We start from the raw sequence: 23,952 nt of genomic DNA, 5'->3' as shown, positions 1-23,952 counted from the left end.
GCCTTAATGTCAGGGGAAACGTGTTAGTGAAGAAATGCAAGTGTTTGAAATCAATGGCATGTGGACAACCAGTACTTCAATTTTGCTGGGTATTGGTTTTCATCTCCCTCAATTCAGTGGCAGAAAGCATGGCTTGTTGTGGGTAGGAATTTTATCCACCACTGTCCTATATCAGGGGTCGACAACCTTTCAGAAGTGGTCGGACGAGTCTTCATTTATTCACTCTAATTTAAGGTTTTGTGTGCCGGTAATACATTTTAAGGTTTTTAGAAGGTCTCTTTCTATAAGTCTATAATATATAACTAAACTATTGTTGTATGTAAAGTAAATAAGGTTTTAAAAACATTTAAGAATTAAATTTTCATTTACAATTAAATTAAAATGCAGAGCCCCCCCGGACAGGTGGCCAGAACCCAGGCAGTGTGAGTGCCATTGAAAATCAGCTCGCATGCTGCCTTCAGCACACATGCCATAGGTTGCTTACCCCTGCCCTATATTATAACAGACAAGGATCTGGTATTCATGGAATAAAAGTGAACTTCTAGGTTGGAAGACAAAGTGCTATGACAATGTTACATTTCTCTTTTTGCTTCATTAAAAGGCAGCAAACCTAGCTCTTGCCTCCTAGCTCTACTTATGTTGGGTATACATAGAATTTTAAATGGTCTCTCCTGTGAAAATACTTTTGAGCTCTGTTGGTGAAATTCAGCCCAGTGCAGAGCCTACACTAGAGCCTGAGGGCTGAGTGTCACTGGAAAGGAATACACCTTCGGGTGCACCAGCCTCACAAAATTCATCTTGATTTATTGGGCAAAACATGTTCAAGTTTATATATTTATTTTGACTTTTCTTTCAGACTAAATCCTTTTAATGCTGCCCTTTCTGAAGTCCACCTCCCAAAACAAACAAGTCCACTCCAGTGGCTGGATGCTGATTGGGGAAGATCATTCTGTCTGGTAAGATTTCAGTTCCAATAGGTTATTATAAACAATGAGAAAATGATGATAAAAAATTGTGACATATATTCCAACAGTTTCTTAGCATGTAACTTCGTTTTGAAACTCTGGATTACACTGTTCAACCAGCAGGTAAAAGAGCAACCTTTGCAGATTTTATTGTGTGCTTATATAATGCTGTCTTGAGATCAGACAACACTCTGTCTGAATGTGAATTGCTAGAATATTGTAAAAATGTTTAAAATGCCAGGTGTCCATAAAATGGACATGACAGTATAGAGGAGAAGAGGTTGGAACAATTGGAAAGATCCAGCATTACATAAACGAAGGTCAGAAACAAGACTGAAAGATCAGGACTAATTACATTGTGGGCCTAGGTTGAAAGGAGACAAGCTGGAGCAAGTTCTGGAGAAAACAGCCAAATAGATTTACCTGTTTTCTGTTGCCCTGTGCAGACAGCCTGTAAAATAAATAGTTATACATGCTTACTAATGACTGTCTCTTTTCTTTATCAATAGTAATAAAAGTGCTCAGCACCCACTGTTCCTATTGAGAGTAAAGGGGAGTTGCTGTGTCCTGAGCGTTTTGAAAATCTGCCCACTTGTGAATATTTTATTTTAGCACTGTTCTTGCATGTGTGGACAAACGGAAACAGTCACATGAGTGCTTCATTGTCTCTGCATTCTCCACATGGCACATCATTAAAATGAGCATTCTCCATCAGTTCACAAAGGGCATTCTCACTAGGTTAATGAATTTACATTTTATGCTGGTTCTCATCAAGGTCATGGTTCAGCAAAGCACTTAGACAGATTAAGTCCATCCCAAGTCAGCAAAGCACTAAAGCTTATGCTCAGCTTTAGGCACATGCGCAAGTCCCACATTAAACCACTGGGGAAGATTGTGAATGTCACAAAGGTCAGTTAGGCAGCCAGCTCTCACCGCAAGTCAGTTTGTGCCTTTGAAAATCTCCTTTAAGCAGATTCCTAAATGTAAGCACAAACAAGTGCTTTGCTGACTAGGGATCCGCTGCTGAACTGGGGTCTGTGGCCCTAGAATGGGTGGTTATCAACAGCCTGAACACTTCCATTTCCACATCCATCTGTATCTAGAGGCTAAGGCTCATTGGATAGTAGCATGTGCCTCAGCAGCCAGAGTGCAGTCTGACTCACTCCTTGTTAGGGTGTGAGTGGGATTATCTTGAGCAATGTTAATTACGCTGGTGATTCTTGTTCATGTGCATATTTGTTTTCTACCTGTCCATATGCATGGGATTCTAATTTTTCTTGCTCCTCATGAACAATCACTTTCTTATCTTTACTTAAAAGTGATTCCAAGTTAGCCAGTGCTAATCACCTCTCTTCAATCACTTGTAATGTTATTGGGAGCCACCAGATGGCTGCATTGCAGATGGTCTTGCTAACTCTGTTTATCTGAATGTATATACATTCGTTCTTGGAGAAGTGTGTATTGTGAGAGTGAAGCAAATTCTTTGCACAAGCTAAGCAGAGCAGCAGTAAAAGCCTATTTTGCCTTAGCCCTACTGTAAACTACAAAAGGTTTGTTGGTATAGCTATCAGGCAAACCCTCCTAGTATAGATGCAGTTTATACCTGCAAAAAAAGTTCTTCTTCCATCATAGCTTATACAGGTTCCCCAAGTGAAATCACATCTACGCTGGTATAACTGCATCTGCACTAGGGCTTTTGCTATTTTAGAAATGTTGTTGCCAAAAAAAATCACACCCTGACATTGCTATACCTGCAAAACGCCTTTGGCCTGGCCTGTCTGTCCCGACTCATCATCTACCCAGGTGTGGCTGTTGCTTATAGGTTATATGCTCACTCACAAGCAAACAAAGCACTATATGGTGCCAAAGCATTACAGTTGTCAGGATATTTTATAGATAGGGTTGTTGTGTTAGAAAGCAGTAGTATAAGCTATAGCATTGTATCTTGTGAAGCAGACCGACAAATTCCATGCTTCAGTCTGCTTTAATGCTATACTAGGAGTGGAACACTTCTGTAATGTATATTCTCTTGTGCTTTAAGGATGATATACTTAATGATTAGACACTCACAACAAACCCCAAAACAAAATGAATTTTTAATTGTTTTCAAATCTGACTAATTTTATTGTCTTTAGCTACAGCCTGGGTTGTTCAGGCTCATACACCTGAACTGAAGCAGCTTGAGACCACAAGACTGGTGTAATGGAGTAGTTGATGGGACTAGCTGACTGGTAGAGGATGAGTAAAACGTGTTCTGCAGATATCTCATTCTTCAGACTTAGTAGAGGGATGTCTGAGAAATTGTGCCAGGCAAGACCTAGTGAATGACACAGCTTAGAAGTGTAACTAAAAGTTCCCAGTATTGCTATGGTACCTATGTACCTTTCTGTAGGTACAGTTTGCACTCAGGTTTTGTGCTCAGTCAGTTGGTATCCCTCATGTGAATGGCAAGGCACAAATTTTGCAGGCTCAAAAAAGAGACCACCTTCTTGAAAATGTGACCCAGTGTGTGTGTGAGAGAGACAACTGGGGTGGGAAAGATGAGGGGAGGCAGGGAGTTCCAAATTCTGTCTTTTCTGAATATATAGCAATGCCCTGGCCCAAGTTTTCAGCTCTAGCCCCTCTGTTTTTGTGCTTGCAACTAACTGCACCCACAGAAGCCGGCACAGAAACTAAAATTTGCGCACGTAGCTAAGGCACTCAATGCCTTGCCTGGTATGTATGTGTAATGCTTGCCCATGCGCCGTGAATGAGCACCATCTATCATGGGCACAGTCAATTATATGCATACCAGGAGCTAAGCTTGCAAGTACTGCAGATACTGCCTCATAATATAATTACATATGCAGCAATTTAATATCTTGGTAATCTCCACTAGTCTGAGCTGAAACTGGACTGGATCATCACATTGTAACTCAATATTGGAAGTTTCTAGGCCAAGTTCAGCCTTCAGTTACACCCATGCAATCTCCCTGTTTGAAACAATTGAAATCAGTGGGAGTTGCCTGAGCGTAATTGAGGGCAGATACCTTTATCTTATCTTGTGCTGTCAGATTCTCATCTCCTCAGCAGATGTCTGCAGCCTCGGCTGCTTAAATTTGCCCCTGTAGCTTCAGGGCTGACTCTTCTTGTCCCAAAACAAATAAGATTACTGTTGTCAACAATATGTAGTTTGGCTGAGTGTGGGATGGCTGTCTGCACATTCTCTGCTAGAAGAGCTTGCTTTTCAGACATGGAAGCTTTTCCTTTGTCTTGGATAATATGACAAACACCAGGGGAAGGAGAACAACTGGGCTCCTTTGAGCATAATATTCTTGTTGGTCCCTGGCAGCTTGTAGAACTTTCCCAGACATTGGGGAGACTGAGAGCATACTGACTCCATCTGTGTGATAGTCAGGATTTCTGTGTGATAGTCAAGATTTCTGCAAAGATGTATCTAATATTAGCATCTTTGGTATGAAAAAGGGTTTTCCGAAAGGTCTAAGTCCAGAACTATAGGGAATATATTTTCTACAGAGGCTACAGTGTCTGAGTCCTTTTAAAGTGCAATACTTATAGAGTATATATAAGAATGGTATCTCTTTACTCAACAGAGTTGCTTTTTGTGTATTCAGAGTCATATCTACTTCCTGTAGTGCCCAAACTAAGTTTATTGCTTTATACCGCTGTTAGCTGCAAAGAGCCAACGCAGTTTAGACAATGTGCTGCATTCTTTTGCATCTTGCGCATCATCATCAGAACTGTGCGCTAAGCTCTAGTCAGTTACACTTGTGCAAGCCTACAATGGAGTGGCACAGGTGTCGCTGATAGCAGAATATGATCTCCAGAATCTTCACAACTGTTGATATTATACAAAAAAGAAAGAACTCAGCACAAACTCAGGCTGATCCCAGAGGTGGCAATTAAAAAATCCATCTTTTAACTTGTTCATGAAGCACTCTTAATCTGGAAGTCATTGAAAAATAATAGCATCTAGTTTAGTCACTTTTCAGAGAACAGCCACACTTTGACACACACGTTTGCTTGCTCCAAGGATCACTCTAATGCAGTAGAACTTTCAGTGCAGATTTCTCTGCCCCTTTCTGACACCAGACCCACCTTCCTACCTTTCTCTGCAACCCCCTTGTAGGCATTTTCTGTTGGCAGGCAACATGCCTTCTCCCTCTTTCTTAGGCAAGGTGGACCTCTTTAATATTTGTCTGGATTATTTTACAGCTGCATCTGGTTCTTTGAGGCTTAGATGCCCCAGAATGCAATGCAGTACAATAGGCTAAAAGTCCTATTATCCCATGAGAGAGAGTCCTTAATGTATCCTAGATTCATCCATCCTGAATCTGTGGAAGCAGAAAGATTGTCATGGGAACCTGTTGGGAGTTTGGAGGACCATCTCTAAGGGAAAGCTGTCTGACATGACATCCTTAAGGCAATAGCCATATTTCCCCCTGGCTGTTTGGGATTTTGCAGGATATAGGATTCCAGAAATTCCATCAGGTGGGCAGCTGAAATGTCTGCAAACTGCCCTCTGCTGGGTTGTGGTGGGGAACATGTCTAACCAGTTGTAAGGGACAACAGTATAGGCGGTCACAGCTGAGGTTTGCCCACCAGAGGTTGGAGTTGCCTGGCAGGAGTTGAAGCAATCACAAGGCCAGGTCCCGAAAACAAGAGTCAAGGTCAGAGTCAAGCTAGGGTCAGAGACTGGAGATCAGAGATAGTACCAGGTTAGAATCGAGAGGCAGAAATCAGGGTTGAAGTCAGGCTGGAGTCAGAGACGGAGATCAGGGATGAAGCGAAGTCTGGAGTTCCAGCAAGCCAAAATCAGTGTGGCTGCCCCAACAACTTCCTATGGCTAAGTAGGAATACTTGGCCAATCGGAGGGCCACAAGATACAGTCATTCTGGGTTTCTTGGGCAGTGCTTTTTGCGGCACCTACTCTGCACGGTGCTCCCTACCTGTGCCTCCACATGGCCTCCCAGTGCCACTGTGGGAATATCAGCTGCCCTGGGCTCTGAAGACCTGTGTTCTAGTCCCTGGTCCTAACAGCAGCGCAGCCCATAAAGTGGTGTCACTGACCTGGGAGCGGGTATAGCTAGGTTCTAAGGTGATGTGCTAATTTGTGGGTGCCTTTGACAGTCTCTGGTGGAGTTCTCTGTGGAAACTGAGAGTATGTCTAGGCTAGAAATGCAACTGCAGTAACACTATAGTGTAGGCACTTACTACAGTGATGGAAGGGGTTTTTCTGTCACTGAGTTAAATTTACTTCTCCAAGAGGCAGTAGCAGGTTGATGGAAGAATTCTTCCACTCACCTAGCCATGTCTATACTGAGACTTAGGTCAGCCTAACTATGTCTCTCAGGAGAGTGAATTTTTCATACCCCTGAGCGACTTAGCTAGGTCTACCTAACTTTCCAGTGTTGAGCAGCCCTGAAGCTGTCCCTGACCTGTGGATGCCTCAAGGAAGAGGGGCAGTGAGAACACCAACAGCCCTTCCCATGGGTTAATTCTGCTACCCTCTTCCATGGGGCATAAAAGGCCTTGCTAGTGCTGCAGGGTGTGATCTGCACCTTCTTGTCTCAAGGGTGGAATCTATTCCAAAGCTTCATTTTCTAAAATGAATGCAGACAAAGGAACAGTGGACATTTCCGATCTGCTCAAACATTTGACACATGGAAATCTAGTCAATTAAAGAAAACTCAAAGGAATATAGCTGTAATGCAATTCAAACAACTAAAATTTTTTTTAAACCCTAACACTTCCCTGCCCCTCCCACACACTCCTAAAAAATACCCCAAACAGGTTTTTTTTATTCTGAAATGGGAGGAGAGTCAGAGACTCCACTAGGGTCTTTTTGTATTGCTGTCAAGCATGCATGAAAGTTGCTTTGCTCAGCTACTGCGGTGACGGACAGCAGTATAATCGAAAGAAAGAAAGAACTTACAGGCCCTACCTCTGCCTGTTTGTAAAACCACAAAAATTGGCAGGGGGACAATCACATTTTCCTATTTGAAAAAAAGATTATTTTTCCCTATTGCTATATGAAGGATCTTCACAAGGAAGGGAAACTGGCTAAATACCTGATTCTACGGGGGAAACAGTGAAATTGATCATACGCAAATTGCTGTTAAATACACAAAGTAAAACTGAAAATGTAAAGAATATTTTTCTGTGATCTTCTTCAGTTACGAGAATCTTAGGTGGTGGTGTTAATAATACTAGCTAAGCTGTTTTCAGACAGAGACACGATTATCAGGTCGTTGGTATCCCCTTGAAAAGTTTTTTCCTTTGTCTGTTTTATAGTGCTCTTTCATTTACAATCCATTCACTTGCAAAATCAGCTTTGCTTAAATCGTTATTTCCCATTTGATTTCCTGATTAGCTCTTTTTATAAGAAACTGTAAGATCTTTCGGGGTAAGGACCATCTTTTTGCTGTGTGTTGGTACAGCACCTAGCACGATGGAGCCTAGTTCATAACTGGAGCTCCTCAGCATTATCGCAATTCAAACCATAACAACAACAGAGGCATGTTTTAAAACAGCTAGTATGTAGGGTCAGAGCTCTGGAAGAATTCAGGGCACAGGATTTTTTATGAAGCTTTTTTATCCTTTTTGGAAAGTCTTCAGCAAAAAGGATTCTTCATCTCCATCTTTTCCAGTATCTCCAGTGTGTTGGCTGATACCATTTCTAATTTCATGGTGCAATAAAAACGTAGTCTACGTAAAAAAAAAATAATTCATGTAACTACTTTAAAACCACATGGCTCTTAATGATTAGTTATATATTTAGTTTTGTCCTGCTATTGCAATTTAATCAAACTTGGAGCAATAAGAGTGCCATATCCATTCTTCTGGAGATCTCCTGGGACACAATCAATAGCCTTTCAGGCTCAAATGGATTTCCCTTCATTTGTTTTCACTATCCAATAAAATAAGGTTTGGAATTAAAGTTGATCATTTAGGTAATTAAATAGTATGGACATAAACCCTAAAATGATTATCATTTTGAAAATGTTTCTTTTTAATGGCAAAAAACTTTACTACTAGGAGACAGTGATATACTGTAAATTTCATAGGCTCTGGCAGAAATGAGTACATTTAAGCTTTAAAACACATGAAGATCTGGTTCAAATTGCTCTTTGTAAAGTAAAACATATATATGAGAAATATTGAGCTATAGATCCTACTTCATTTTTTAAAGTAGTGTTTTAAATGTTTTATTATTGTTCTTGCATGTTCTATAGAGAAGGAATAAACTGTTACATTGCCTGGGGAAACTGGAAAGGTCTGTACTCTCTCATATTTTTTCTAATTTAATATTGTCCTCTTCAGCCCTGGATACTGAAATGCTTTTCTGTCCTAAACTAGGCAAGACAACCAGTTTGAACCAATTTCTTCAGTGAAAATTATTTTCAGGTTCTCACTGGGTTTTAGAAATCCAGGAGAGGGTTGGAAAGGAAAACACTCTGAAGGAGTTCAGGTTGAAGATCCTACCTTGCAGGAGTGGAGGGTGTCTGCTTCAAACAGGGGTTGGGATGCAGAGAAAAGAGAAGGAGGGAAGAATTAGTTTTTAGCTTCTTGAGAAGAACTAGAATATATTAATTTGGTGTTTCCTTGCAAGTCTCATAATTTATTCTTGTACTGAGAGGTGTCTGTCTCTTTTCCTTCCTGCACCGACTTACAAACGTAAAAGCTTTAAAAAAGTAAAAGCATGTTTAACCACAGCAATGCTGACTGGGAAGTCGTATCACCCAGGCAGTAGTGTTGTGCCTGCATAGGACAGAAGCTGGCCTGATGGCTCCTGGGAGAGTGGTACATGAAAAGTCCAGTATGTACTTCCTCCAGGTGTTGGCAAATGAATGAGAATGCAGGGCCTTGGTCATGCTCCCACATGTACAGTCACACCCCATGCTGTGTGTACAATGCTATTTTCTCCCTCTGTCGTCCACCCTGGGGCACCCATTTAATTGCTTCCAGCCCTCAGCTGGTTAAACTTTTGTTTTCATTCAAAAATAGGATAAATTCTGTAAGTTTAATTTTTTTGAAATGTTAATAGAACAGTGTGACATGCTAGGTGAGTTAATCTCTTATAGGACCAGCTTTTGTTGGTGGAAGGGACAAGCTCTTCCTTAGGTCTGAAGAAGGTAACCAGAGTGCCTAAACTAAACAGAAAGTGGAATAGATTGTTAAGTATAAGGGGTTCACACCTGCTGTAGAAGACCACAGTGGGCAATTATGGGCAGCAGGCGATAGGGTATGTTACAAATTGTTGTAATGAGCCAAGATAAGTGCACTTTTCAGCATCCAGCAGAGTTAAGAATTTAAGTTCCCTGGCTCATCTTTTGAGGGTGTTGTGCAGTCACAGTTTCAGGACAACTGCACCTGTTTTCTCCCTCTGTTGTCCACCCAGGGGCACCCATTTAATTGCTTCCAGCTCCTTGCTGTCACTTCTTCTGGGTGGAGATTTGTGCCTCACTCCCTTCTGGGTGGGGTTTTTCAGGCAGTTCCCTGACTTACAGTGTGATACCCCCAACAAGTCTATCTGCTTAAACAGACGAGTGGCTGTGCTTTGCTTTCTCTCCAAAGGCTATGACCCGTGTATTGCCCGCAGGTGTAAGTTACCACACTGCTTCTTCTAAGCAAGCACATTTTTTCTTAAGGTAAAAGCATTAGAGAGAGAACGTATCAAAGCCTTCTCCAACCAAGGGGTCTGGTAGGTTTTAGTCCTTCACAAGCAACAACTGGGTTTTCTCCATGGTTACATCTTAGATCCAGAAACAGAACAAAAACTAGGCAGATCAGCCTATTTCTTTATAGTGCTCAGGCCTTTGAGCTTGGCCTGCTGTAACAGGTAATCAGCAGACAATGATACTCTCCTGGAGCTGGGGAATTTGCATTAACCTTTCCCTAGGGACTCCTCAGAAAATCCACTTATTGTTCCAGAACTCCACACTTGTCTGGCATATTTTCAATATAGTCTTTTTAGAATTGCCAGGTCTGGTATCTGCCACTCGTCTCTAGAGAGGTTCCATATGACCCCAGCCCACAATAATACATAAATTAAACATAATAAGATCTTTCAAGAATATTGCAGGAAATTGCCATATCAGTCATAAACCATTTTAGGCATGGCTTAGAAATTAACTTTGCCATTATACAAGGGAATGAACTAGAAGTCTCACAATAATTTCTTCTAACCTAAACAATTCTATGATTTTAACAATCAGAGCGTACTAAAGGCAAAAGAGTGTAAACTCACTTTATAGTGAAAGTTAATTTCTTGTCTCTCATTATATGTCCCAGGTTCTTGTAACAGTTTGGAAATTTTATTAGTTTAACTTCATTTTATTTATTTTTATTTTCTTACTTAATGATCCAAATTTCCAAAAGAGCAGCGTCCAAATTTGCGGCTGCAAAATTTGCACCCACATTTTGCACATACGGTTGAATTGTGGATGTAGTTTTGATTATTCTGCAATCAGGCTGGGAGAGGCTAAAGTGCTCAGCCATGTGCATGCAGTTCAGTGCCAGTTTTGCTGGCAAAAGTTATATCTGCACAAAGGACTCCGGGCCTCTGTCCTTTGAAAATGTATCCCAGTTTACTTACTGGTACCTCTGTGTTAATCAACAGAAGCCAATGAGATGGGGCTGCTGGTATTGCAAAGATGAACTGAATTCTCTTTTAAAACCTTTGCATAGTACAGAATGTTTGCAGCACCTGAAATTAAAATGTCATGTACTGGAAAGCCTGACTACCACAATTTTGCACTTTGGGTAACAGGAAACACAAAGGATTTCCTGTAACTTTAAAAAAAAATTATTTGCTGTGAAAAACATTTTAGGTTTGAAAAACATTAGCTCGCCTTACTTCCAGTTCTTCCACTCCTCTGCTAACCATTCAGCTCACTTGGAAAGAAAAACTACAGTGAGATATGAACAGCTGTTTGGAGCAAAAACCTAATTTTGATAAAAGTACAATTATGGCCAGAAAAGTGACTATGCAAAAATATCCCCCTCAGTCAACACAATTGGATGCGTGTGTATTGGGCTGACTGTCCTCTTTAGTGACAAAAGTAAGCAATGTTTTTATTACGTTTGACTTCTGTTTGCAAGCAGGTTCAATACATTTGAGAGAGAGAGAGAGAGAGAGAGAAGGATTATTATTTGGCTTGCAGGTCATCAGTAGAATTGCCAACAAAATTCTAGATTCAGAATCTATGTTACTAGTAAGTTTGCAGGAGCCAGAAAACTTTCCGACCCCAGGTTGAATTTGTGGCATTGGCAGATAGAAAAAAACTCAGACATTTTTACTTGTAAAATGCTCTGGCAGTTCAGGACCAAACTGTGTCAAATTCAAATCATGAGTGATGATTATTATGTTATTTGTACTACAGTATTGCCAGAGGCCCTACTACATAGAACTCTGTGACGCTGTAGAGCCACTTTTCAGAGTATTACTACACCCGAGCCCAACAATGCATAGAACGTTGTTATAAAGGGTGTTGCCGTAGTAAATGATGTATCAAAATTTAAATTATAAATGCATTTTAATCTTTCATTTATAACCGCTTTTTTCTCACTCATGACTAACCCATCCTACTTCAAATCCCTTCTAACTAACCATTCACGTGATGCCTTCTGGAAATTGTCAATTGATAGCTGATAGCTGGCTATTAGAGAGCACTGATATCTATTTTATTTATATCTTATAATACACAAAAATTACTGAACCCTCTCATTCTATAAATAGATACTCTAACCTCTCTTCAAACTTTGGATTTTTGATCATGACAAAACTTAAATCATCATTGTTGTTAAAAATATAAAATTTGTAAGTCCTTATTCCATAATGTATGCTAAACACATCTTTCATTTAATAAACAGAAGTAAATAATCAAGATTTAAACTGGCTATTATCCAATAAACACCACTTTATAAGGACTTCAAATATGGCTTCTCTACTGTGGATCTGCAATACCGTGCCATTCTTAATGTGCACTGGAGTTCGTATGGAGTATGGAAGAAGAAAAATATGAAGTCAGCTAAATTGTAATGGATTTATTGACTTGACTGTGACTTGACCAGCAGTCAATGATTGATTTGTAGTTTTTTCAGGCAGGAATAAAGCAAGATGTGGTATTTTGGTGCAAACTCAAAGAGGAGTTTATTTACAATAGGAACCAGAAAAAAAAAGTGGTGAGTACAATAATGAAGTGCTTGCAGTTTGAAAACAAGACAAAAGATATTGATGACCACAAGATAAATTGGCATTCAGTCATTAGTCAAACAACCACTGCTACCTTCCCTCAGCCTCTGGCAGCATCTTCAACACAGCTGGTGTATCGGATCTCCACAGATCACAGTCTTTATGCACACAACAAACACCCATCCGTTTCAATGGGAGTTACAAAGGAGGCCTTGCAACTTCAACCACAGACTAAAGCTGTGCAGAAGGACAGCAGCCATCCTAAGTCTTCAGCTCTTCCCCCTTCAAGGTCAAGTTTACAGGTTTACCTGCATTGCATTTGGGGTCTGTGATTGCAGCATTTTGCATCATACATACTGACGGGAGAGTGCATCAGCAACTTTGTTAGAAGCTCCTGTGATGTGTTGAATTTCAAAATCAAAATCTTGGAGAGCTAAACTCCAACGAAGAAGTTTCTTGTTGTTCCCCTTGGCAGTATGAAGCCACTTTAGTGCAGCATGGTCAGTTTGTAGTTGGAACCGCCGTCCCCAAACATATGGGCGTAGCTTTTCCAGGGCGTACACAATGGCATAGCATTCCTTTTCACTGACTGACCAGTGACTTTCCCTCTCAGACAGTTTCTTGCTGAGAAACACGACAGGATGGAAGTTGTGATCTGTTGCTTCCTGCATGAGCACTGCTCCTATACCACGCTCAGATGCATCCGTGGTTACTAGGAATGACTTGTCAAAGTCCGGGGCCCTGAGCACAGGGTCAGACATGAGCGTTGCCTTAAGCTGGGTAAAGGCTTTTTGACACTCATCAGTCCACTTCACGGCATTTGGCTGGGTCTTTTTGGTTAGGTTGGTCAATGGGGCAGCGATTTGGCTGTAGTGTGGTACAAATCGCCTGTAGTATCCGGCCAAGCCTAAGAAGGATTGGACCTGTTTCTTTGACCTTGGGACAGGCCACTTTTGGATAGCATCCACCTTGGCCTGTAGGGGGTTTATGGTTCCTCGACCCACCTGGTGCCCCAGGTAAGTCACTCTGTTTTGGCCTATTTGACACTTTTTGGCCTTAACAGTTAGTCCTGCCTGCCTGATGCGCTCAAAGACCTTTTCCAGGTGGAGTAGGTGTTCGGGCCAGGAGTCTGAAAAAATGGCCACATCATCGAGGTAGGCAACTGCAAATTCTCCCAGTCCAGCTAGTAGACCATCTACCAGCCTCTGGAAGGTGGCGGGTGCATTTCGAAGGCCGAAAGGAAGGACATTGAATTCATACACCCCCGCATGGGTGACGAATGCTGACCTCTCCTTGGCAGGTTCATCTAGCGGTACTTGCCAGTACCCCTTGGTTAAGTCTATTGTAGAGATGAACTGGGCACGTCCCAACTTCTCCAATAGCTCATCGGTGCGTGGCATTGGATAGTTGTCCGGACGAGTTACCGCATTTAGCTTACGGTAGTCCACGCAAAAGCGTATTTCCCCATCTGGTTTGGGTACCAGAACCACTGGAGATGCCCATGCACTGGTAGATGAGCGGATTATACCCATCTGTAGCATGTTCTGGATCTCCCGTTCTATAGCAGCTTGGGCATGAGGAGACACCCGGTAGGGTGGGGTTCTGATTGGGTGAGCATTACCTGTATCAATGGAGTGGTATGCCCGTTCAGTCCGTCCTGGGGTGGCTGAGAACAAGGGGGCGAAGCTAGTGCACAGCTCCTTAATTTGTTGCCGCTGCAGACGTTCCAGGGTGGTTGAGAGGTTCACCTCTTCCACGCCACCGTCTTTTTTCCCGTCGTAGTAGACACAGTCAGGCCACTCAGCATCATCTCCCTGGACTGTAAACTGACAAACCTGTAAGTCTCTGGAATAGAAAGGCTTGAGAGAATTAACATGGTACACTTTAGGCTTTAGTGGGGAATTGGGAAATGCTATGAGGTAGTTTACATTTCCCAGGCGCTCTTGGACCGTGAATGGCCCTTCCCATGATGCTTCCATCTTATGGGCCTGTTGCGCCTTCAAGACCATAACCTGGTCTCCTACCTTGAAGGAACGTTCTCTGGCATGTCTGTCATACCAGGCCTTTTGCTCTTCCTGAGCATCCTTTAGGTTCTCTCTAGCAAGGGCTAAAGAGTGTTGGAGGGTGCTTTGTAGATTGCTTACAAAGTCCAGAATGTTAGTTCCTGGAGAAGGCGTAAACCCCTCCCATTGCTGCTTCACCAACTGTAATGGCCCCTTAACCTCGTGACCATACACAAGTTCAAATGGTGAAAACCCTAAACTGGGATGTGGTACAGCCCTGTAGGCAAACAGCAATTGCTGCAACACTAGGTCCCAATTATTGGAGAATTTGTTGATGAATTTTCGTATCATGGCCCCCAAAGTTTCATTGAACCTTTCCACCAGGCCATTGGTTTGATGGTGGTACGGGGTGGCAACCAAGTGATTCACCCCATGAGTTTCCCACAGTTTTTCCATGGTCCCTGCCAGGAAATTAGACCCTGAATCTGTAAGGATGTCGGAGGGCCAACCTACCCTGGCAAAGATGTCTGTTAGGGCCAGGCACACAGTGTTAGCCCTGGTGTTGCCTAGAGCTACTGCTTCTGGCCATTGGGTAGCAAAGTCCACTAAAGTCAGTACGTACTGCTTTCCTCTGGGCGTCTTTTTTGGGAAAGGGCCCAGAATATCCACAGCTACTCGCTGAAATGGGACCTCAATTATGGGGAGTGGCTGGAGAGGGGCCTTGACCTGGTCTTGAGGCTTTCCCACTCTTTGGCATACCTCACAAGACCGGACATACTTGGCAACATCCTTGCCCATCCCCTCCCAGTGGAAGGACTTCCCCAACCGGTCCTTGGTTCTGTTCACCCCAGCATGGCCACTGGGATGATCATGGGCTAAGCTTAAGAGCTTCCCCCGGTACTTAGTTGGAACCACCAACTGTTTTTGCGGCTGCCATTCTTCCCGGTGTCCACCAGAAAGAATTTCCTTGTATAAAAGTCCTTGGTCTATAACAAACCGGGATCGATTAGAGCTGAGAGGCGGTGGGGTGCTCCGTGCCGCCGCCCACGCTTTCTGAAGGCTGTCATCTGCTTCCTGCTCAGCCTGGAACTGTTCCCTTGAGGCTGGGGTCACCAGTTCTTCCTCAGACTGTGGACTTGGGCTTGGTCCCTCTGGAAGCGATGTAGGTGATGGGGTTGTTTCCGTTGCTGGTGAACCACTCTCCGCTGGTGCAGCTGAGGGTATTTCAGGCTCTGGCTGAGCCTTTTGGGTATGGCTGTCTTTTGCTTCTGCCAGTTGTGGCTCGCTGGCGCCCTCTGGCGTTGAGTTTGAAGATGTGGTTGCACTTGCTGGTGCTGGTTGCTGTTCCAGTTCCGGGCCTGGGACTGGAGATGCTGTGGCTGTTTCAGTGATAGGCATGGAATCCGGGTCCACTACCTCTGTCTGGGTCTCTGGTAACACAGACGGGGCCTCTGTGGACAGCTCAGGAACAGGAATGGGTCTGGAAGCTTGCCTGGTTTGGCTACGGGTAACCATTCCCACTCTCTTGGCCCGCCTCACCTGGTTGGCCAAGTCTTCCCCCAGTAGCATGGGGATAGGATAATTGTCATAGAGTGCAAAAGTCCACATTCCTGACCAGCCTTTGTACTGGACAGGCAGTTGAGCTGTAGGCAAGTCTACAGCTTGTGACATGAAGGGGTAAACTGTAACTTTGGCCTTTGGGTTGATGAATTTGGGGTCTACGAAGGATTGGTGGATAGCTGACACTTGTGCCCCCGTGTCTCTCCACGCAGTAACCTTCTTTCCGCCCACTCTCAAATTTTCCCTTCGCTCCAAGGGTATTTGAGAGGCATCCGGGCCTGGGGATCTTTGGGGTGATGGTGGTGTAATGAATTGCACTCGCATGGTGTTCTTGGGACAGTTGGCCTTGATATGTACCAGTTCATTACACTTAAAGCATCTTCCATCTGATGGGTCACTGGGCCGAGGTGAGTTACTGGAGACTGGTGAGGTTGAAGGGTAGGGTATCTGTGGCTTTACTTGGGTGGTATGTGGGGTCTTTGGCTGTCCTCGGTTGTAGGGTTTATGGTCTGTGTGCCCCCTGTGGTAATCGTTCCCCTTGACAGTAGCTTTCTTGCTTTCTGCCAGTTCCATCCATTTGGCTCCAATCTCCCCCGCCTCAGCGATATCTTTGGGATTTCCATCTTGTATGTACCATGTGATGTCTTCAGGAACACCATCCAAGAACTGCTCCATTTGTATGAGGTGGTTCAGTTCTTCCAAGGTTTGAATGTTGTTTCCTGTTATCCAGGCCTCATAGTTTTTTGCAATGTAGTAGGCGTGTTTGGGAAATGACACCTCTGGTTTCCACTTTTGGGTTCTGAAGCGCCGACGGGCATGATCTGGGGTTATCCCCATCCTGTATCTGGCCTTGGTTTGAAAAAGTTTATAGTCATTCATTTGCTGCTTAGGCATTTCAGCTGCCACCTCTGCTAAAGGTCCACTGAGGTGTGGCCTTAATTCTACCATGTACTGGTCTTCGGGGATGCTGCACCCAAGACAGGCTCTTTCAAAATTTTCCAAGAAGGCCTCGGTGTCATCACCTGCCTTGTAGGTGGGATATTTCCTGTGCTGTGGAGCAATAGTTGGCGCCGGGTTGTTAGGGTTGGCTGGCACATGCAGCCCAGCTTTTGCCAACTCCAGTTCATGTTTTCTCTGTTTTTCCTTCTCTTCATTCTCTTTTTGTTGTTTTTTCCATTTCTCGGCGGTGGGCCGCCTCTCTTTCTCTCTCTCTCTCTTATTTCCATCTCTGCTTGTTTTATTTCCAGTTGTCGCCTGTGTTCAGCCTCTCTGAATTGGTCTTCGGCCTCCATTTTTGCCTTAGAAGTCATGATTCCTGTTTTGTTGTGTTGGGGTGCCCTCCGGTGTTTATCCTCTGAACTGCAGGTTCTCTGTTGCCTCCTGAAGTCTGCCTAGCAACAGTGCCTTTAGCTAATCTTCAATGTTAAGTAAACCTGAAAAACCACTTTATTTGCATTTATATAGTGCTGGTATGACTTTCAATGGGAGTGCTATTGTGTGACAAAAGACTGTTAATAGTCTTTAACGACTTCTTGCTTAACATGCAAGCCACAAACTGCCAGAGAGAGCAGAAAAAAAAAATTCTCTCTGGTTCCCTTTTAAAACCAACTGTTTCTCTCTGCTAAAAAGCCCTTAGCAGAGAAAAGAAAAATATAATATTCCTACTGGCTTCTGGATTCTGTCTATCTCCCACCGGCTGCCACTCATGTTATAACCTTAGTCCCAGATCTGGACCTTAGCGTCCAAAATATGGGGGTTAGCATGAAAACCTCCAAGCTTAGCTACCAGCTTGGACCTGGTACCTGCTGCCACCACCCAAAAAATTAGAGTGTTTTGGGGCACTCTGGTCCCACTGAAAAAACCTTCCCTGGGGACCCCAAGACCCAAATCCCTTGAGTCTCACAACAAAGGGAAATAATCCTTTTTCCCTTCCCCCCTCCAGGTGCTCCTGGAGAGATACACAGACACAAGCTCTGTGAATCCAAACAGAGTGACTTGCCCTCTCCGTTTCCAATCCTGGAAACAAAAGCACTTTCCTCTTCACCCAGAGGAAATGCAAAATCAGGCTAGCAAATCCAACCCACACACAGATCTCCCCTGATTTCTTCCTCCCACCAATTCCCTGGTGAATACAGATTCAATTTCCCTGAAGTAAAGAAAAACTCCAACAGGTCTTAAAAGAAAGCTTTATAAAAAAAAGGAAAGAAAAAATACAAATGGTCTCTCTGTATTAAGATGATACAATACAGGGCAATTTCTTAAAAGAATATTGAATAAACAGCCTTATTCAAAAAGAATACAAATCAAAGCACTCCAGCACTTATATTCATGCAAATACCAAAGAAAAGAAACCATATAACTTACTATCTGATCTCTTGGTCCTTACACTTAGAAACAAAAGATTAGAAAACAGAACTACTTCTCCAAAGCTCAGAGAAAGCAGGCAGACAGAAAACAAAGACCTCAGACACACAATTCCCTCCACCCAAAGTTGAAAAAATCCGGTTTCCTGATTGGTCCTCTGGTCAGGTGCTCCAGGTGAAAGAGACATTAACCCTTAGCTATCTGTTTATGACAATACCCAAGCTAACTTTAATCTAGCTAGCGCGGGTACCAACAGTACTGAAGCCACAGTAGCATGGACTTCAGCGCAGACTAGTTGCTTGAATAATTACCTACGGTTCTGGACAGGCTTGAATGGCCTGTTTTGAAGTCTGTCCAGCTGCAGCTTCACTGGTCAGGTACCCACACTAGCTAGGTTAAAGCTAGCTTGGGTACGTATGCTGCAATGACATACCCCAGTTACAGTGTTGATGTACCATGAAACATATACAACATCATCTCCAACTATAACCCACAGTGAAATGTTCTCCATAATCAGTAGGAGGCCACAGGCAAACAACACACAATCTATTTGTAGAGGGAGCCTGCACAACTGCCACTCACTTGCCCTGAAATTGCAAGTGGAAGCTTGTGCTCTACTTTAGCAAGTTAACAGGCCCTGCCCCTACCTGCCTGTTATTTGCTCCATAGTCAGTTTTCTGGGAAATTGCTTTCAACAAGAACATTCTCTCCAGAGTGAAAATGGAACAGAAAATACACTAAGTTCATGGAACAAGCGAGGGAAGTGGCTCTTTTGGAGCATTTTGTGGCTCCAGTTCAGTTGAGCTACACTGGTGTGAACTGGAGTAAGCCTGACTTTACACTGGAGCAGCACATCACCACCAGCTTGGTTCCTGTGTAGCTGCATTGGTGTAAGCTACCCTGATGCAAGACACCCTTTCACAGACATGGCTTTAGAACAGAGTAAGAAAACAGCAGGGAAAAAAATATATGTAGAAAGAAGGTTTAAACCAGAGAGAGGCAGACTAGCCTTACATAGAGCCCTAATGAGAGATCAGCTGGAAATCATGTAACCCACAGCTCTGCTCTATTGCTTTTCTGCTCTGTTGTGCCACTGTCCCTGTGCCATCTCTCCCACTAGCCCCATGGAACTCTGGGAGGAAATGTGCCACAGGCCCCACAGCGCAAGGGCTGCAGGCAGCTGCAGAAGCCCTGTCAATGTGGCTCCAGTGGAGTCTCACTGCCAGGAAGCTCTCTGTGTGTGGGAGGTTGGTGTGGGGCAGGGGTTGGGTGCATGCATATGAGTGGGAGACCCAGATGCAACATGGAAACCCATGGAAGGTCCCTGGGATTTGGGGGCAGAACCCACAGCCTGTTTTGGAGGGGTGCAAACGCCACCATAATGAGAACGGGGCCAAATGTCAGCCAGAACTGAAACGATCTGGTCCATACTGTAGTTTCCATATCCTGGGTGTGCAAAAATCACATGACATTGCACCTGCTGTGAAGAAAACAGGTGTCTCTATTTTTATATATGTGCTGCAAATGCTGCAGACATACCATAACTGGGTGGGTTAAAGATAGACTTTTATCTTTAAAAATGTATTTAAACTACACAATGAGACTCTAGATGTTATGTGTAATGTCACCAACACAAGTGTAAAAACGGGGGAAATGAACAGTTCAGATATCAGCAAACCATTTGCCAGCAGAAATCTTTGGCATAATGCACGCTCCTCGTAGCACACATTTGCCTGTGCTGCTAATATAGAAACAGCACTATTCCAAATTTGTTTCTTAGAAATTACACACGAGGTCTGACATTCCTGCCTTGATTAAGTGTAACGTTTTCACTGCCTGTGTATGGTCAAACCACTCCAATCCTGGTCCTAGAGCATAACTAGAGTAGTTATACTGTGTGCTGGGGAACACTTAGGAAACTGGTGGTGAAAGCAGAGGGGTCTAAAACTGGAGTAGGCTACACAGCAGCATCTATGACCCATTTTATATTGGGGGCCATGGCCATTGACCTATATGCCATCAAATCCACCTATGCCAGTGGCTTCCTATGGATTTGTGGTGTGCCGTGAACCCCTCTGAAGCCAGGCTCTGGCACAGGGTGTGTGAGTAGCTAGCTCTGTGTGGCATCCTCAAGGCCTGTCCTCAATGGATCCACATCAGTTCTACTGTAGGCGGAACCCTCCGCGACCCTGGTGGAAGGGCAGGTTTTGCCCCATAACCAATTGCTACTTTACCAATATCCTGAAACAAATCCTATAAGGCTTTCACACTGAATTTTTCAGAGTTTGAAAATAATATTCCAGGTTTGAGTGAACTTTTCAAACATGGTAACATAAGAACGCATTGTGTGTGTGTGTGTGTGTGTGTGTGTGTGTGTGTGTGTGTGTGTGTGTGTGTGTGTGTGTGTGTTGGCAGCGGAAGGGGGGGGCTACAATCTTCTTAGGGTCAGTGCGGTTGGAATCCTGAGGTTAGTAATAACACATGCAGTCTTCTACTTCTAGGAGAAATAAATGACTGGCCAAATTATTATCGTTTTAATTTTTATTATTCCATTAAACCCAAATTTGGTAATTGCAATTATTTTTTGAAAATTTGAAAAGTCATTGCAATATGTGACCTATGAGAAATCAATAGACGGTCTTAGCCCATTTCTAGGTGGATATAGTAGCTACGTCCTACAAGCAAACCTCACAACTGGCATTAGTTGTGCCTCCAGAGAGGCTCTGGATTGAATAGACCAACTGAACTGTCTGACTCTCACTCTAGAATAGGATTAAGGCTTGTCAGTGGGACAGTGTGGGGAAGCTCTTCTGCAGTCCACCTTGATGCTGGTCTGCTCTTCGTGGATTTCTGTCTCCAGAGTTGTCAAACATGCCCCTTTCACCAGCTCAAAATTAAATCAGTTTTAATTTTTTTTTTTAAAAGAAGTGAATCATGAGGTGAGAGATGCTATTGGCAGTGGGATCCCATTAAATTGTGAGGCAAGTAACTGCACAAAAGGAAGCGCCTTGTTACAATAACCCTGTACTGTAGTTTACTTCAGAAAATCCTTTGCAGTCAAAACATCAGCCTAGTTTCTTAGCAGCTTGCTGATTGCTCAATTATCCAATTTTCTATTTGTAGGTCTTTTCAGCATTATTCAAGGCTGAAACAACTTTAAACTAAAAAAAGGGAAAGTAGGTTGTGAAATTTAGTCATGTTGCCAACCCCAGGATTATGTAGTTTGATTTCCCTGTTATACTATAATACAGACTGTACGGTTGCATTTCCTTCCACTCTTGCATGGCAGAACATTAAATAATAGCATCTGCACTATAATATATTTTCTTCACTTACATAATCTGATTAATGAGGGGGGAGGATCATGTGTTTAAGACATAGGACTGGATGTCAAGTGATCTGGGTTATATTCACAGCTCTGCCACAGACTTCCTGGGTGCCTCCATATAACCTCTGTAATCACACTTCCTAATATGTAGAATGTTTTCCTTCCTTATGGGGTTATTGTGAAACTTAATTGGTAAAATGCTTTGAGATTCTTGAATCTGGGTACCTTGCTATAACACTGTATAGATGTTTTAGAAAATTGCAAAGTAGGATTGTTACTGTCATGCCTGTGCAGTAACAATCCTACTTTGATTGTTGTAGTATGATAAAGAATGTCATTTTCAACACTTACATAACTATCAGGAGTCTTCTAGAAGATGGCATACTTTAAATCTAATTGACATGATTACAGACAAAAAAATACACCTTTCCATGCTAGTATTATGCCTGCATTTAGTTTGGGGTCTTGGTAGGTTTTTTTTTTTTGTTTATTTTCTGATGCAGTTTCACCTGGATAAAATACTTAGCAAAACCACAAGACAGTTGAAGTCCATCTACAAGGAAGGATGGGGGATTAGCTCTAGTATTCTAATCCCAGATAATCCTCTCTGGTAAATCGGTGACCTGCTCTGTGCCTCGGTTTCCCCATCTATAAAAAAGAATAATACCAAACTCACTAAGGATTAGTCAGTGTTTGGAAAGCACAATATAATCATTAATTTATGGCTATTAAAATATTACTAACATGTCAGTGTGTCTTTGTAAATCAAGTTTACATTGTGTGTCTAATTTCTAATATGCAAAGATCCCAGGAAACTTTTTGAACAAGAAGTAAAGAGGAAAACATTTTGCCGTTGTGAATAAATAATGGAGGGGTCTAATATTTACCTGAAATGGAAAATAGTTGCAGGTTACAGCAAATGTAACAATGTAAAAGCCACAAACCAAATGTGATAAGCTTTCAAATCCCTGAGGATTCAGCAGTGCAACAGCTATTACATTCACTAGGAATCAGAGGATTAAATCTGTGTAACACAGTGAAAAGATACCTAGTCTGAGATCTGTTATCCCCTATATGCGCAATATGGTTCATTAGTCAATGCAAATAGAACTCGTGCATGAGAACTGAGAAATTCCTGATTTTTAAAAAAAAATTGAAAAGCAGGATTATTGAAGTGTATTGTTCACATCTGCACATTTTTCAGAAGTTGGTAAGTCACTAAAAACTAGACAGCTATCAAATGAAACTTTTAAGAGACAATTGTAAAGTATATTCAACAAATATTCTAGTGTCTATATTTCAAGTGACTGAAGTAATAACTAACTTACCATTAATAGAAACAATTCATTTACTGTTGTGCACTATTTGTCAGTCAGTGACCCAATCTACTTGTAGAGACAAGCAAAAGCAACACATGTCCCCTTACAAATACTGTCCATCATTCAATTAGTGGGAAGGAAAGAAAGTAGCTGAAACTTACTATCATGACAAATGTTCCCAGGAATTCTGACAGGGCTTCTTTTATAAAGCTGTTCTTCAAGGCGAATTTCTCCTTGAATGTTCTTTTGCTTTGCCCGTTCATTTTTTTGGTTCCTCTTGTTGCTCTGTAATGCCAGTTATGCTCCAACACAGACCCCTCAAATTTGCTTTGTAATCATCCCTGCTTCAGCTGAACTTTGACACTTTTACTTATACATTGAAATATGAGATTTTGACATCTGTGCAGCCAGTGAAATCATCTGACTGTGCAGGCATTGACTGGATCCCCTCAACGTGACCTGATGATTCATCATAAGTTTTCCATCCTGTGCGATATCTGAGTTTGCTGGCTTCTATTTATATTAGCAGAACTAGATAATACTGGAAACCTCACAATCAGAAGCTGATGAACTTTTTTTCTTCTAATTCCACACAGGATGGATTAATCATTGTCTTTCCCCCGAGGTTGCCTTTTACCAAGGTAATCTTTTGTGTGTTTAATTCCCCAAAAGATGAGAAGGAGAGAGATTATAAAAACTGCCGAATATGGAAGCAAGTCTTTGGTTTTGCTCCCAGATGGGATTAAAGTTACGCAGTTGTTGGCCATTTGAAACCTTTCTGCAAAGGAGGCTGTGCCAGTGAGTGAGTGCTTGCCATAGAAATGTGCTCTAGCCTTTCTTTTTTTTTTAAAAAAAAAGGCACATTCTGTACAGTTCAGAGCGATTTCAGTGCCTATTGAAGAATGCTGCTTTAGATGTGCTGTGATTTTGTACATCCACGGACTGAATAGTAATACAGTTCTTGGGCTAAATACCTTAATTCTCTAGTGGTGAGAGAGCCCTGTTAATGAGAGAGCAATGAGGCAGAATAATGTAAACGCCTCTAATGAAATCTCCTTCAGTCCAGTGGCTTTCTACAGTGTGATATAGTCTGTCACTGGCACTGAAAAAGAGTGTATGCCTCTAAAATGTTTAGCTTAATTGTAGTCCCTATGCTGAAGTAAAATGGCTAGGGGCTTGATCCTGCAAGGTATTCAGGACTTTATTTCTCACTGAC

At 42.6% G+C, this 23,952-nt stretch overlaps 2 protein-coding genes across 2 annotated transcripts in view; one reads left to right on the top strand and one right to left on the bottom strand.

The window, feature by feature from the left end:
• The window catches only part of AQP9 (aquaporin 9), a 45,329-nt gene extending 22,321 nt beyond the window's left edge, over positions 1 to 23,008 (bottom strand). The window contains exon 1 of the mRNA XM_030578233.1: positions 22,898 to 23,008. Within this exon, the coding sequence (XP_030434093.1) occupies positions 22,898 to 22,999 (102 nt within the window). The 5' untranslated portion in view covers positions 23,000 to 23,008. The remainder of the gene's footprint in view (positions 1 to 22,897) is intronic.
• A 292-nt stretch (positions 23,009 to 23,300) lies between these two features.
• Positions 23,301 to 23,952, top strand: part of ALDH1A2 (aldehyde dehydrogenase 1 family member A2) — a 92,556-nt gene continuing 91,904 nt past the window's right edge. Inside the window, exon 1 of the mRNA XM_030578230.1 lies at positions 23,301 to 23,377. The gene's annotated coding sequence lies outside the window, so the exon portion shown is untranslated. The remainder of the gene's footprint in view (positions 23,378 to 23,952) is intronic.

The sequence above is a fragment of the Gopherus evgoodei genome, chromosome 10 (genome assembly GCF_007399415.2).
Source record: "Gopherus evgoodei ecotype Sinaloan lineage chromosome 10, rGopEvg1_v1.p, whole genome shotgun sequence".
In the NCBI taxonomy this organism is placed as follows: Eukaryota; Metazoa; Chordata; order Testudines; family Testudinidae; genus Gopherus; species Gopherus evgoodei.
This window is presented reverse-complemented; position numbering and strand designations above follow the sequence as displayed.